The sequence below is a fragment of the Pseudorca crassidens genome, chromosome 10, assembly GCF_039906515.1.
Source record: "Pseudorca crassidens isolate mPseCra1 chromosome 10, mPseCra1.hap1, whole genome shotgun sequence".
Classification (NCBI taxonomy): domain Eukaryota; kingdom Metazoa; phylum Chordata; class Mammalia; order Artiodactyla; family Delphinidae; genus Pseudorca; species Pseudorca crassidens.
Genome location: NC_090305.1, coordinates 81,672,504 through 81,686,799, shown reverse-complemented (window position 1 = coordinate 81,686,799; position 14,296 = coordinate 81,672,504). Strand labels below are relative to the sequence as shown.

The window sequence follows — 14,296 nt, the reverse complement described above, 5'->3', positions numbered from 1 at the left end:
ATTCTTGCCTCCTTTGTCATAGATTAGTTGACCATAGGTGCATGGGTTTATCTCTGGGCTTTCTATCTTGTTCCACTGATCTATGTTTCTGTTTTTGTGCCAGTACCATATTGTCTTGATTACTGTAGCTTTGTAGTATAGTCTGAAGTCAGGGAGTCTGATTCCTCCAGCTCCTTTTTTTTTCCTTCAAGACTACTTTGGCTATTCGGGGTCTTTTGTGTCTCTATACACATTTTAAGATTTTTTGTTCTAGTTCCGTAAAAAATGCCATTGGTAATTTGATAGGGATTGTGTTGAATCTGTAGATTGCTTTGGGTAGTATAGTCATTTTCACAATATTGATTCTTCCAATCCAAGAACATGGTACATCTCTCCATCTGTTGGTATCATCTTTAATTTCTTTCATCAGTGTCTTAGAGTTTTCTGCATACAGATCTTTTGTCTTCCTAGGTAGGTTTATTCCTAGGTATTTTATTCTTTTTGTTGCAGTGCTAAATGGGAGTGTTTCCTTCATTTCTCTTTCAGATTTTTCATCATTTGTGTATAGGAATGAAAGAGATTTCTGTGCATTAATTTTGTATCCTGCAACTTTACACAATTCATTGATTAGCTCTAGTAGTTTTCTGGTGGCATCTTCAGGGTTCTCTATGTATAGTATCATGTCAACTGCAAACAGTTTTACTTCTTCTTTTCCAATTCGTATTCCTTTTATTTATTTTTCTTCTCTGATTGCCGTGGCTAGGACTTCCAAAACTATGTTGAATAATAGTGGTGAGAGTGGGCATCCTTGTCTCATTCCTGATCTTAGAGCAAATGCTTTCAGTTTTTCACTATTGAGAATGATGTTTGCTGTGGGTTTGTCATATATGGCCTTTATTATGTTGAGGTAGGTTCCCTCTGTGCCCAGTTTCTGGAGAGTTTTTCTCATAAACGGGTGCTGAATTTTGTCGGAAGCTTTTTCTGCATCTATTGAGATGATCATATGGGTTTCATTCTTCAGTTTGTTAATACAGTGTAGCACATTGATTGATTTGCATATATTGAAGAATCCTTGCATCCCTGGGATAAATCCCACTTGATCGTGGTGTATGATCCTTTTAATGTGTTGTTGGATTCTGTTTGCCAGTATTTTGTTGAGGATTTTTGCGTCTATATTCATCAGTGATATTGGTCTGTAAAAATTTTCTCTTTTTGTAGTATCTTTGTCTGGTTTTGGTATCAGGGTGATGGTGGCCTCATAGAATGAGTTTGGGAGTGCTCCTTCCTCCGCAGTTTTTAGAAGAGTTTGAGAAGGATGGATGTTAGCTCTTCTCTAAATGTTTGATAGAATTCACCTGTGAAGCCATCTGGTCCTGGACTTTTGTTTGTTGGAAGATTTTTAATCACAGTTTCAATTTCATTACTTGTGATTGGTCGGTTCATATCTTTCTCTTTCTTCCTGGTTCAGTCTTGGAAGGTTATACCTTTCTAGGAATTTGTTCATTTCTTCCAGGTTGTCCATTTTATTGGCATAGAGTCGTTTATAGTAGTCTCTTAGAATGCTTTGTATTTCTGCGGTGTCTGTTGTAACTTCTCCTTTTTCATTTCTAATTTTGTTGATTTGAGTCCTCTCCCTCTTTTTCTTGATGAGTCTGGCTAATGGTTTATCAATTTTGTTTATCTTGTCAAAGAACCAGCTTTTAGTTTTATTGATCTTTGCTATTGTTTTCTTTGTTTCTCTTTCATTTATTTCTGCTCTGATCTTTACGATTTCTTTCCTTCTGCTAACTTTGGGTTTTGTTTGTTCTTCTTTCTCTAGTTCCTTTAGGTGTAAGGTTAGATTGTTCATTTGAGATTTTTCTTATTTCTTGATGTAGGCTTCTATAGCTATAAACTTCCCTCTTAGAACTGCTTTTGCTGCATCCCATAGGTTTTGGATCGTCGTGTTTTCATTCTCATTTGACTCTAGGTATTTTTTGATTTCTTGGTTATTTAGTAACATATTGTTTAGCCTCCATGTGTTTGTGTTTTTTACATTTTTTCCCATGTAATTCATTTCTAATCTCATAGCGTTGTGGTCAGAAAAGATGCTTGATATGATTTCAATTTTCTTAAATTTACTGAGGATTGATTTGTGACCCAAGATGTGATCTATCCTGGAGAATGTTCCGTGCGCACTTGAGAAGAAAGTGTAATCTGCTGTTTTTGGGTGGAATGTCCTATAAATATCAGTTAAATCTATCTGGTCTGTTGTGTCATTTAAAGCTTGTGTTACCTTATTTATTTTCATTTTGGATGATCTGTCCATTGGTGTAAGTGAGGTGTTAAAGTCCCCCACTATTATTGTGTTATTGTCGATTTCCTCTTTTATAGCTGTTAGCAGTTGCCTTATGTATTGAAGTGCTCCTACGTTGGGTGCATATATATTTATAATTGTTATATCTTTTTCTTGGATTGATCCCTTGATCATTATGTAGTGTCCTTCCTTGTCTCTTGTAACATTCTTATTTTAAAGTCTATTTTTTTCTGATATGAGTTATTGCTACTCCAGCTTTCTTTTGGTTTCCATTTTCATGGAATATCCTTTTCCATCCCCTCACTTTCAGTCTATATGTGTCCCTAGGTCTGAAGTGGGTCTCTTGTAGACAGCATATATATGGGTCTTGTTTTTGTATGCATTCAGCAAGCCTGTGTCTTTTGGTTGGAGCATTTAATCCATTCACATTTAAGGTAATTATCGATGTGTATGTTCCTTTGACCATTTTCTTGATGTTTTGGGTTTGTTTTTGTAGGTCCTTTTCTTCTCTTGTGTTTCCCACTTAGAGAAGTTCCTTTAGCATTTGTTGTAGAGGTGGTTTGGTGGTGCTGAATTCTCTCAGCTTTTGCTTGTCTGTAAAGCTTTTGATTTCTCCATCGAATCTGAGTGAGATCCTTGCTGGCTAGAGTAATCTTGGTTGTAGGTTCTTCCCTTTCATCACTTTAAGTATATCATGCCACTCCCTTCTGGCTTGTAGAGTTTCTGCTGAGAAATCAGCTGTTAACCCTGTGGGAGTTCCCTTGTATGTTATTTGTCGTTCTTCGCTTGCTGCTTTCAATAATTTTTCTTTGTCTTTAATTTTTGCCAGTTTGATTACTATGTGTCTTGGCATATTTGTCCTTGGGTTTATCCTGTATGGAACTCTCTGCGCTTCCTAGACTTGGGTGGCTATTTCCTTTCCCATGTTAGGGAAGTTTGTTTGTTTTTTCTTTTTTTGCGGTACGCAGCCCTCTCACTGTTGTGGCCTCTCCCACTGCGGAGCACAAGCTCCAGACGTGCAGACTCAGTGTCCGTGGCTCTCGGGCCCAGCCGCTCGGCGGCATGTGGGATCTTCCTGGACCGGGGCACGAACCCGTGTCCCCTGCATCGGCAAGCGGACTCTCAACCACTGCACCACCAGGGAAGCCCAGGGAAGTTTTTGATTATAATATCTTCAAATTCTTTCTCTGGTCCTTTCTCTCTCTCTTCTCCTTCTGGGACCCTTATAATGCGAATGTTGTTGCATTTAATGTTGTCCCAGAGGTCTCTTAGGCTGTCTTCATTTCTTTTCATTCTTTTTTCTTTATTCTGTTCCGCAGCAGTGAATTTCACCATTTTGTCTTCCAGGTCACTTATCCGTTCTTCTGCCTCAGTTATTGTGCTATTGATTCCTTCTAGTGTATTTTTCATTTCAGTTATTGTATTGTTCATCTCTGTTTGTTCTTTTTTTTTTAAACAATTTTTTTTGTTTTTTTGTTTTTTTTGCGGTACACGGGCCCCTCACCGTTGTGGCCTCTCCCGTTGCGGAGCACAGGCTCCGGACGCGCAGGCTCAGCGGCCATGGCTCACGGGCCCAGGCGCTCCGCAGCATGTGGGATCTTCCCAGACCGGGGCACGAACCCGCGTCCCCCGCATCAGCAGGCGGACTCTCAACCACTGTGCCACGAGGGAAGCCCCTGTTTGTTCTTTAATTCTTCTAGGTCTTTGTTAAACATTTCTTGCATCTTCTCGATCTTTGCCTCGATTCTTTTTCCAAGGTCCTGGATCATCTTCACTATCATTATCCTGAATTCTTTTTCTGGAAGTTTGCCTATCTGCACTTCATTTAGTTGTTTTTCTGGGGTTTTATCTTGTTCCTTCATCTGGTACATAGACCTCTGCCTTTTCATCTTGTCTATCTTTCTGTGAATGTGGTTTTTGTTCCACAGGCTGCTGGATTGTAGTTCTTCTTGCTTCTGCTGTCTGCCCTCTGGTGGATGAGGCTATCCAAGAGGCAAGTTTCCTGATGGGAGGCACTGGTGGTTGGTAGAGCTGGCTGTTGCTCTGGTGGGCAGAGCTCAGTAAAACTTTAATCCGTTTGACTGCTGATGGGTGGGGCTGGGTGCCCTCCCTGTTGGTTGCTTGGCCTGAGGCAACCCAACACTGGAGCCTACCTGGGCTCTTTGGTGGGGCTAATGGCGGACTCTGGGAGGGCTTATGCCGAGGAGTAATTCCTAGAACTTTTGCTGCCCGTGTTCTTGTCCCCACCGTGAGCCACAGTCAGCCTCTGCCTCTGCAGGAGACCCTCCAACACTAGCAGGTAGGTCTGGTTCAGTCTCCCCTGGGTCCCGATGCGCACACTACTTTGTGTGTGCCCTCCAAGAGTGGAGTCTCTGTTTTCCCCGGTCCTGTCGAAGTCCTGCAATCAAATCCCACTAGCCTTCAAAGTCTGATTCTCTAGGAATTCCTCCTCCCGTTGCCAGACCCCCAGGTTGGGAAGCCTGACGTGGGGCTCAGAACCTTCACTCCAGTGGGTGCACTTCTGTGGTGTAAGTGTTCTCCAGTCTGTGAGTCACCCTCCCAGCAGTTATAGGATTTTATTTTACTGTGATTGCGCCCCTCCTACCATCTCATTGTGGCTTCTCCTTTGTCTTCGCACGTGGGGTATCTCTTTTGGTGAGTTCCAGTGTCTTCCTGTCGATGATTGTCCAGCTGCTAGCTGTGATTCTGGTGTTCTCGCAAGCCTCCCTTCGTTTTTTATTTTTAACACTTCCTCACTTTTTGGCATAACAAGGTGTTCCAGGCTCATCTTTTACCTTCCCTCCTCCTATCCTGGAATTAGCCATTTCTCCAAAAAGTCCTGCCTGATTCCTTTTAATGGGAATGCTAGAAAATACCACAACTTATTTATCCTTCCTCCTGTTAATTGACGTTCGAATTGTTTTTAGTTCTGGACTGTTATAAAGAAAGCTTCTCTGAATACCGTTTTACATTTTTTGGATCCATAAACTGTTTTCGGTTGGGTATATAACCAAGAGTGGCAATGGAAAGTCACAGAAAAGAACAACAAGGACTATTGTATAGCACAGGGAATTATATTCAATATCTTGTAGTGACCTATACTGGAAAATAATCTGAAAAAGAAAATTTATATATATATTTATATATATGTGGAAAGAATTTATATACAATGTGTATATATAGAAAGAATTTATATCTGTATATATATATATATATATATATATATATATATATATAAACTGAATCACTTTGCTGCACACCTGAATCATTGTAAATCAACTGTATTACAATTTTAAAAATAACATACATATGTACATACATAAATAAATAAAAAGAAGGACACAGGATCTCCACTCTGGCTATATACCCAACAGAAATGAGTACATTAAGTCCACCAAAAAAGTGAACACAGGTATTCAAAGCAACTTTGTTCATAATTCATGTATGTATATATGCACACACATAGATATATATACACATACACACACATATATATGTATATTTAGCTTTAGTGGGTATTGCCAAGTAGTGTTTCAAAGTGCTCATAACAGTTTTGTGAGGGGAGCCAAAGTTGTTGGCCCCGTTAGGTGGGGTAATCGGTGGCAGGGGTGCTAATGGGCCAGTGCAATCCAAAGACATGCTGTCTGTGACCAGAAATGGCAAAGCTGCTCATCTTTTCCATCGACAATGAGTGGGAAATGCTGAGATTTTGCTACCTGGTCCATTCTTAAACTGCTGTTCTAGCGAGTGCTGCTTTAAGATGGGCAGAATGGAAGTTTCTGAAGTCAAGAATCTCCTGCTCCCTTCAACATGGTTTTCATCTCAGTGATGGCAGTGACAGCATGTAGGGAATGCAGGATCATTGCTAGGGGCTCCTGCTGTTCGAGAGCATTCGGGTCACTGCTTTGTTTTAAAAAGTGTCTCCCCAGGAGAAGGAGGAATGCCCCCCGGAGTCCCACTCACATCTTCTGACTGCTAGGGGCCCATTTGGAACCCTGAAACAGTCATTTACTAAACACCCTGAGAGAGTAAATATCCCTCTGTCTACACCCAGGGAGCCACTTAGTTTTCAAGACATCTGGGATAGAGGCCCAGGGACAGCAGGCAGAGCAGGAAATTGCTGGAGGTAAACACGGAAGTGAACTGGTCCAGTATTATGGGACTAGACTCTAGGCTCAGTGTTGCTAGGAACTGCTTGGGCGTGGCCCGGCCTCTATAGCTTAAAGGTTCTTTGTCCAGAATATCTCTCCTGTGGAGCTTATAGTCATCATTAGAACCAGCGAGGTGATTGAGCACTTTTTAAAGTGAATTTCTGAACAGAAGAAACATCACTTATAAGATACATGATGGGCTCTTAAGTAATTTTGATGAACCTTTGGAGGAATTCATGACTATTAAAAAAACATCTCGTGGATGCATTTTAACCAGGTGTCCCCTCTAAGTGGACACTGGCCCGCTATGGAATGGGGAGAGCCCTCCTGCATACTTTCTGAGCGAGCCTGTGTGCAGTGTGCAACTGTGCAACCGTATGCAGCGACCCTGGATAGATAACGGTTCAGATGACCCACAGCGACGGGACTCCCATGGCTGCACGTTTGTATTAACCTCTGTGAACCTTTCCTCTCTCTCCCCCAGGCCTCTCCGCAGATGGTGGTGCCAAGCGCCAGGAGCACCTCTCCCGGTTTTCCATGCCCGATCTCAGCAAAGACTCTGGGATGAACGTGTCCGAGAAGCTGAGCAACATGGGCACGCTGAACTCGTCCATGCAGTTCCGCAGCGCCGAGTCCGTTCGCAGCCTGCTCTCCGCCCAGCAGTACCAGGAGATGGAGGGAAACCTCCACCCTCTCGGCAACCCCATCAGGTACAGAGACCTGCAGGCCCACGGAAGGATGCATCAGAGCTTTGATTTCGATGGGGGGATGGCGGGCAGCAAGCTGCCGGGGCCGGAGGGTGTGAGGATCCAGCCCATGAGCGAGCGCACGCGGCGGAGAGCCACTTCCCGCGAAGACAACCGCCGCTTCCGACCTCACCGCTCCCGGCGATCCCGACGCTCTCGCTCAGACAACGCCCTCCACCTGGCCAGCGAGCGCGAGGCCATCTCTCAGTTAAAAGAAAGGCCCCCCCTGAGAGCCAGGGAGGATTATGATCAGTTCATGCGCCAGCGGAGCTTCCAGGAGAGCCTGGGCCAGGGGTCCCGGAGGGACCTGTACGGCCGGTGCCCCCGGACTGTATCGGACCTGGCTCTGCAGAATGCCTTTGGGGAGCGATGGGGACCCTACTTCACTGAGTACGATTGGTGTTCCACCTGCTCTTCGTCCTCGGAGTCTGACAACGAGGGCTATTTCCTAGGAGAACCCATCCCCCAGCCCGCCCACCTGCGATACGTCACGAGTGATGAGTTACTGCACAAATACAGCTCGTACGGCCTCCCCAAGTCTTCCACGCTAGGTGGCAGGGGACAGTTGCACAGCAGGAAAAGACAAAAGAGCAAAAACTGTATCATTTCTTAATCCGATGGGGGTCAGGGGATAGGGGAAGATGGGAGGTAAGAATGTAAATTCAGAAACTTGCACTGTTTTAAATTTTAAAGCTCTTTGCTTTGGTGGTTCCAGGGAGAGATGAGAAGAGCTCTCTGTTGATGGCGGCAAGGTCACCGACTGACTCGATAGGTAGTCACAGTTCTTGGCATGTTGAATATTATTTGCACATTTCACTTTGGAAACGCTATAGACTCTACGGAGGCCAGGATTGGTCACCTCCTTCCCGTCCGTCTGTGTTGAGCTGCCACTGGCAAGATGGCAAAATTGTTTCCCGCTCGCTTATATATTATAGCCTCTCTGGTTCTCTCCCTTTTAGGACCCTTTTTCCAGTACGTAATTTGTTTATTAGCCAGGACCCAAGACTAAGTTATTTACATGTCCATTGTAAATGCGATGTAAATGAGAGTTCTGATAAAATATTTTTGTATTTTGTAATATCAAAGGAATTTCTATATCGTAGGACTCAGTGGAGCCTTGCATGCACGTCCAGCATTGTCTTTGAGTAGTACTCCAAGGTGGTCCAGGACCACTTTTTTTTTTTTCTTTTCTTTTTTCTATACAAATTTGTTACATGTCAGTGAGACCTTTTTCAAAGGAGTTTATTCAATTTGGCTTTTTGTGGCTGAAAAACAAAAATTACCTATTACACCCAAAGCATCTGATGCTCCATCTATCTTGAGGAGCCATCCTTAGGTCCGCTCCCAGCCTCAGTAGAATCTCTTCTCTACAAAGTGATAGTAACTTTTTTTTTATTTATAATTGCCGGCGTAACTTTTGCCAATTAGAAAAACCAACCAGTGTCAGTCAGGTTCCGTGAGAAGCGCCATCCCTGCTGGGAACACTGAAGTTGCTTACCACTGAGCTATCCCTTGGGGAACATAAAGTGTCTGTGAGTGGTGCGGTTTGTGTGATGTCAGCATGACATTGTTTTGAATGTGGCATTATTTCCTGGTGCTCGTTTCCTGGATCGTATTATCCGCTTTCCTTTACCAAGGCAGACAGCTGCCTTAGCCTGACAACCGGTTGTCCTCAGCGCAAATGAACTTCAGCTTTGGGAATTTCGGGCCAGAAAGGTTCCGAGGGACTCTGGGAGTGATGGTGTGTTCTAGGTCGTAGGTCATACGTGGAGAAGGAACAGGTCAAGGGTAGAGACTGAAGGGGAATATGAAGGAAGGTCAGAGCAAAGAAGAACTTCTGGAAATGAAGTAGAGGAGACTTGACAACCACCTCGAATAGCCCCCAGTGCTTGTGGGGAAAAAAAAACAAACCCAGTTTAATGCGCTCCGTAACCAGAGTATCTGGGTTACCCAGAAAGATTGAGCTGCTCAGGAGATTTCCGTGTTATGGTTTTGAAAAACAGATGTTGCTGAAAGGGGGGTTTCCATTTTGAACTTTGGGGACCGTCAGTCAGATAGAAGATGGGCTCAAAAGTGAGTTTGCTTAAAGAAGACATTAACGGTTGTGTTGTTTATAGTAAAATAAAACCTCCTACCTTGCTTCAGTTAAAAGTGAAGCGCTTGCTTTTACTTCCATTCTCCTCGTCCCCTTCGTGGATTGTAGCAGTTGAAATAATCCATCGGAGGACCCACCTTTAGTGAGGTGTACTGTCGATGTAGTACACAGTGTATCTCAGTGGCCATCTGCCATGGTGAGGCGAGCGTGGTCTCTCTTCAGTATAGTAGTTAATATTTTCTAGTACTTTTTTATGGGGAGAATGTGAAAAGTGGCTTTTTAGACACCATCCCAAATGGGTCTGGGGGAAGGAAGGCTGTAAAGGATGTGGAAGTGGCACTCCATTCAGGATGTATTAAAATAATTTGCTTTTCAGGTATTAATAAGACATTTGTCATTGTCACTGATGTTTTGAAAAAGCAATGCAAATGTTGGTTGTGGCTGTTTTCCGCATGCTTTCTTCATATCTAAATGCTTCATTAATTACCCAAGCCTCTGGAGAATTAACTCTATTACGTTTGTATAGTGAGTTTGTAAACTGCTTGGCAAACTGATTAAGAAATAATGTACACCGCCACGCTACCAGCGTGGCAGGTTTCTGGTAGAAATGGGGCGAGTCCAATTTGGAGTTCTAAGTTGCTGGATGGATGAGAATAGAAAGGCATTTTGGAAAAAGAAGAGAGAGAAAAAAGTAGATCATTTAACTTAGTAAATAACTGAAAATAATGTCTGTCCTCTGTGGCCTGGAATCCAAGGAAAGAAATTCTCCCAGTGAACGTTGCTTTCTCTTTCCTTTTTAGAGTACCTCTTACATTTCCCAGATGAGGCTTTAACCACCGTCAGCAGAAAGAAGAAGGTGGCCTAGAAACTGACACCTAATTAGTGCCCCGAGGGAGAGAGGAATAAGCAATTTCAGATCTAGCTGCCCAGGGAGCATCCATCGGCTGAACTGGTCAGAGCTGGAGGCGTGTTGAGATGCAAGCCTCAGGGTCAGACGGTCTATAAGCAAGATCACCTCCATCTAGTCCATCACTGCCAGTGTCTCCTTCCCACCCCACATGCAGCCAGGCACCTTATGGAGAATGCCGATGGAGGACAGGTAAATCCTCACAGTGAGGACGGAACCTGCAAGTATATGCCTTAGAGGGAGCAGGACATCATCGTATCGGGAGTTCCTCCCCTTAGTGATAACTTACACCTAACATCCCAGAATCCCATTCCCCAAAGTTCAGTGCATTCGTTTCCGAGGCGGGATCTGAGGGTCCTGGCCTGATCATCGCCGGGAGCTCTTCTTGGTCAAGCGTCATCTGTGGGTGAGGCTCGCACTCACCTCTTCTTAGATCATCATTTCATCTTTAATAGGCTGTTTTTAGAAGAGTACCACAGTTTATTTTCTTTGCTAATGCCTTGGGTTTTGTTTTGTTTTGTTTGCCTACCTCTTCTCATATTGATCTTCTTATCTTTTGGATAAAACCCCACTTTAGCGTTCATTTCATTTCCTGTCGCTGCTCAATTCAGGGACAACAGAACTGGCCCTTTCCCAAGCAGAAGTCAGTGACAGTTTCCTGAATGGCCCTGCCAGTGCATATCACCCTTGATGTTATGAACAAGTTTGTTAGCAGGCTGGTGGCATTCAGGTACTCTTCCATCTGTCATAGAATTCTGGGATTTCTACCAAGTGTGACGGTAAATGAGGTCAGGGAAACCAGAACCATACTTCCCGTTTTGCAGGTGTTCAAGGGAAATTTTTTAGTGTTGGTTGTTTGACCCCCTCTTTTCATATTCACCTTCTGTTCTCTAGTCCTTCCTTTCCACCCTCAGCCAGCCCCGTGAACAGGCAATTTTGCGTTTCTCATATGTGACCTGAGGACAGCTCTTTCTCATCCTCTCTTCCCATTCTGTAGGATGTTTCTTCAATACACCAAGATTATATTTCTCTCTCCTGCAGTAGCTCTCTGCTTCTTGGGTACCACCAGCCATTGCTGAGTTCAGGTGGGGCCAGTAATACCACATATGTAGCCTGTGCTCTGCCATCCCTGCAACCTGGGCAGATATAACCAAGGTACCACTGTATACTTTCCCAGAGAGCACGGCTGCAGCCTCAGAAATCTTTTCAACACTCCAACCATCCAGGACTAGTTGATCAGAACTGATTTTATTTGTCTGATGACAAATCTTATTTGTGAACTGATTCTTATTTGTCTTTCTACCTTGGGCTCTTTTGCCATTGGCCCAAAACAGTACACCAGCCATTTAGGAAGCATCATCCCTAAATAATTGTGAGACTCCAGTTTCTATGCCCCCGTTTTGGAGATGCTAAAGGAGGCTGACTTCTTTAGGCTAAATAAAGACAACTCTCTTTGGCCTCCTTTTCCATTCTCGTGTTCTTGGTCCTATCACAGAGGTCAGATAAGAGTTCGTCCTATTCTTTGTCTAATCCCACCTTCTAACAAGAAAGAACACAAAAATTTAAATTCCAAGGAGAAGTGCTCTTTGCTGTTTCTCTCTAACAGAAACCAGATGCTAATGCATAAGAAGGAGAATCTATGACAAAGGAACGTGAACGATGGCATCAGTCATCTGAGGATTTCATGCCAGAAGGCTGCTATTAGCACTGTTTAGCACCTTCAGGGCTTTGAAAAGGGCTCTGCGACAGCATTCCAGGTACAGGACACAGCCAAGCCTCCTCTGCATATTTGGAAGGCAGTTCCAGATGGCCGCCTTTTGAGGTGCGTTTCTTAAAGCGCAAGAGAAGTGGAAATGAAGAGAGTTTTGCCTAGCCTCCAGTGGCCGGTCCCTCTGGGGCCTCAGCAGACACCAGAGCCTGTTCGTCTGACCCCTCGGAAGCAGTCATCAAGGTTAGGATCAAAAAAGGATTTCAGTCTTTTTCCATTTTCTCATAGTAGGATCCCCTTCAACCCAAGACTCCCATAAAGTATAATGTACTGTTGGGAGCTATACTGTGTTATAAGCTTACTTCCTGCTGACAAAACTAGCTTTCCCCAACAGGAATAAAAAGGCGGGGAGGGGGGATGTCACGTAGTGTTAGGAAACATTTCTGTGATTTAGATACGATGACTCTGTAGGAAAAAAAAAAAAAAGCCTTGTTCTAGCCTGAGAGTTTTCTGAGACATCCCTCACCCTACTGAGTATGGCCACTGACCAATAGGTCGCTGACCAAGCTTTTCTAAATTTTTCAGAGAGAGTTACTCAAACCTCTCTAGTGAATGTCCATGTTTTTCCATAAAGCATTTTGGTTCTATCGTGGACCCTGACTTCACATTCTAAGACCTATGGGTCCTCCTTATTCCATAGTAAATTAGGACTTTGGCAGTTTTCCCGCTCCTAAACACATTCTTTCCTGTACAGGATCACTTTGTCCATCTCCTGCTTTAATTCCAAGTACGTAAACAAAACCTCAAAGGGCCTGAGAAGGTAAGGCATGCCAGAGTCTGTGTTGTGTGTCGGGTGTCAAGCTATTTGTTAAGAAGGTCTGCAGTAGACCTTTGGTGTGGGCTCTGCCAGAGACTGTCGTGAACACTTTGCTTGAGATCCGTGCCCTGTAAAATGGATATGATGTTTTACTGATGTCTGTAATACATTTGTAAACTTCCAATAAAATTTGAATAAAAGAAAGGTTGCCATTCTTCTCAGTCTTCCCTTGCTTTCCAGGTTTTTGGAAATCGTTGGCTTTGAGGATCTCAGCAAAAGAAGAGAGAGGCTGCACTTGTCAGGGGGATGAGATTTGCTACAAAAGATGAACCTGATAGCTTAAATCAGGATTTCTCAACCTGGCCACTATCCACATTTTGTTCCAGTCCATTCTTTGTGGCAGAGGACTGTCCTGGGCGTTGTAGGATGTTTAACAATACTGCTGACCTCTACCCATTGCCAATAGCACCCCTCCCCCTGAGATGTGACAACCAAAAATGTTGTCACATTAGGGTAGCTACTATTAAAAAAAAAAAAAGGAAAATAACAAGTGGATGTGGAGAAATTGGAAAACTTGTGCACTATTGGTGGGAATGTAAAATGGTGCATCCTCTGTGGAAAACAGTACGGCAGTTCCTCACAAAATTAAAAATAGAACTACCATATGATCCAACAATTCTACGTCTGGGTATATACCCAAAAGAATTGAAAGCCGGGCCTCAAAGAGAGATCTGTACAGCCGTATTGATAGCATTATTCGCAGTAGCTAAAAGGCAGAAGCAAGCGAAGTATCCATTGATGGATGAGTGGATAAGCAAAATGTCATCCAGACATACAGTGAGCTATTATTCATCCTTTAAAAGGAAGGAAATTATGACACATGCTGCAACGTGAATGACACTTGAGGACATTGCTAAGTGAAATAAGTCAGTCACAAAAAGACAAATGTTGTATAATTCTACTTATATGAGCTACCTAGAGTAGTCAAATTCGCAGACACAAAGTGGAAGCCTGAGGCTGGGGAGAGAGCGAGTGGGATGTTGTTTAATATAGAGTTTGTGTTTCAAGATGAGAATTCTGGAGATTTGGTGCACAACCATGTAGATGTACTTACTACCGAACTGTACACTTAAAAATGCAAATTTTATGTTACCTTTATTTTACCAGAATTTCTTAAAATGCCTTCTTAGCTGCGCGTCCCCTGAGGACAAAATCACCGCTGGTTGAGAACCACCAGTTAAAATGCTTTGCCTTCTTAGCATCTCCGTTCCTTGAGGGTTCTCGAAGCTGACTCCGACCCCGGGCCATACGGTTAATTTTCACTTATTAGCAAGAATTGAAACCGGCAGATGACCGAAAATATTTGTATTTGCTTTGAAGCAGATGATAAGTGGGTTGTGTGGCACGTTATATGCGTGGCTGTGTTCCGGTTAGGATGGTATTAGTATTGTCTGGGAGCCAAGGCCAAAGCAGCATGTAAATTAGATTTCCCCGTGTCTGATCCACAATATTTGGGACCTGCTGGATACTGCAGCATCATTTATTCATTCATTCAACAAATGGTTATTGAGAGCCTGCTCTGTGCCAGGCACTGTTC

The 14,296-nt window shown here is 43.5% G+C and overlaps 1 protein-coding gene across 5 annotated transcripts in view; it reads left to right on the top strand.

Moving 5' to 3' along the window:
• The window catches only part of PRICKLE2 (prickle planar cell polarity protein 2), a 342,665-nt gene extending 329,762 nt beyond the window's left edge, over positions 1-12,903 (top strand). For all 5 annotated transcript variants that reach the window (XM_067755084.1, XM_067755089.1, XM_067755085.1 and 2 more), the window contains one exon: positions 6,911-12,903. In XM_067755084.1, the coding sequence (XP_067611185.1) occupies positions 6,911-7,785 (875 nt within the window). In that variant the 3' untranslated portion in view covers positions 7,786-12,903. The remainder of the gene's footprint in view (positions 1-6,910) is intronic.
• The last annotated feature ends 1,393 nt before the right edge of the window (positions 12,904-14,296 follow it).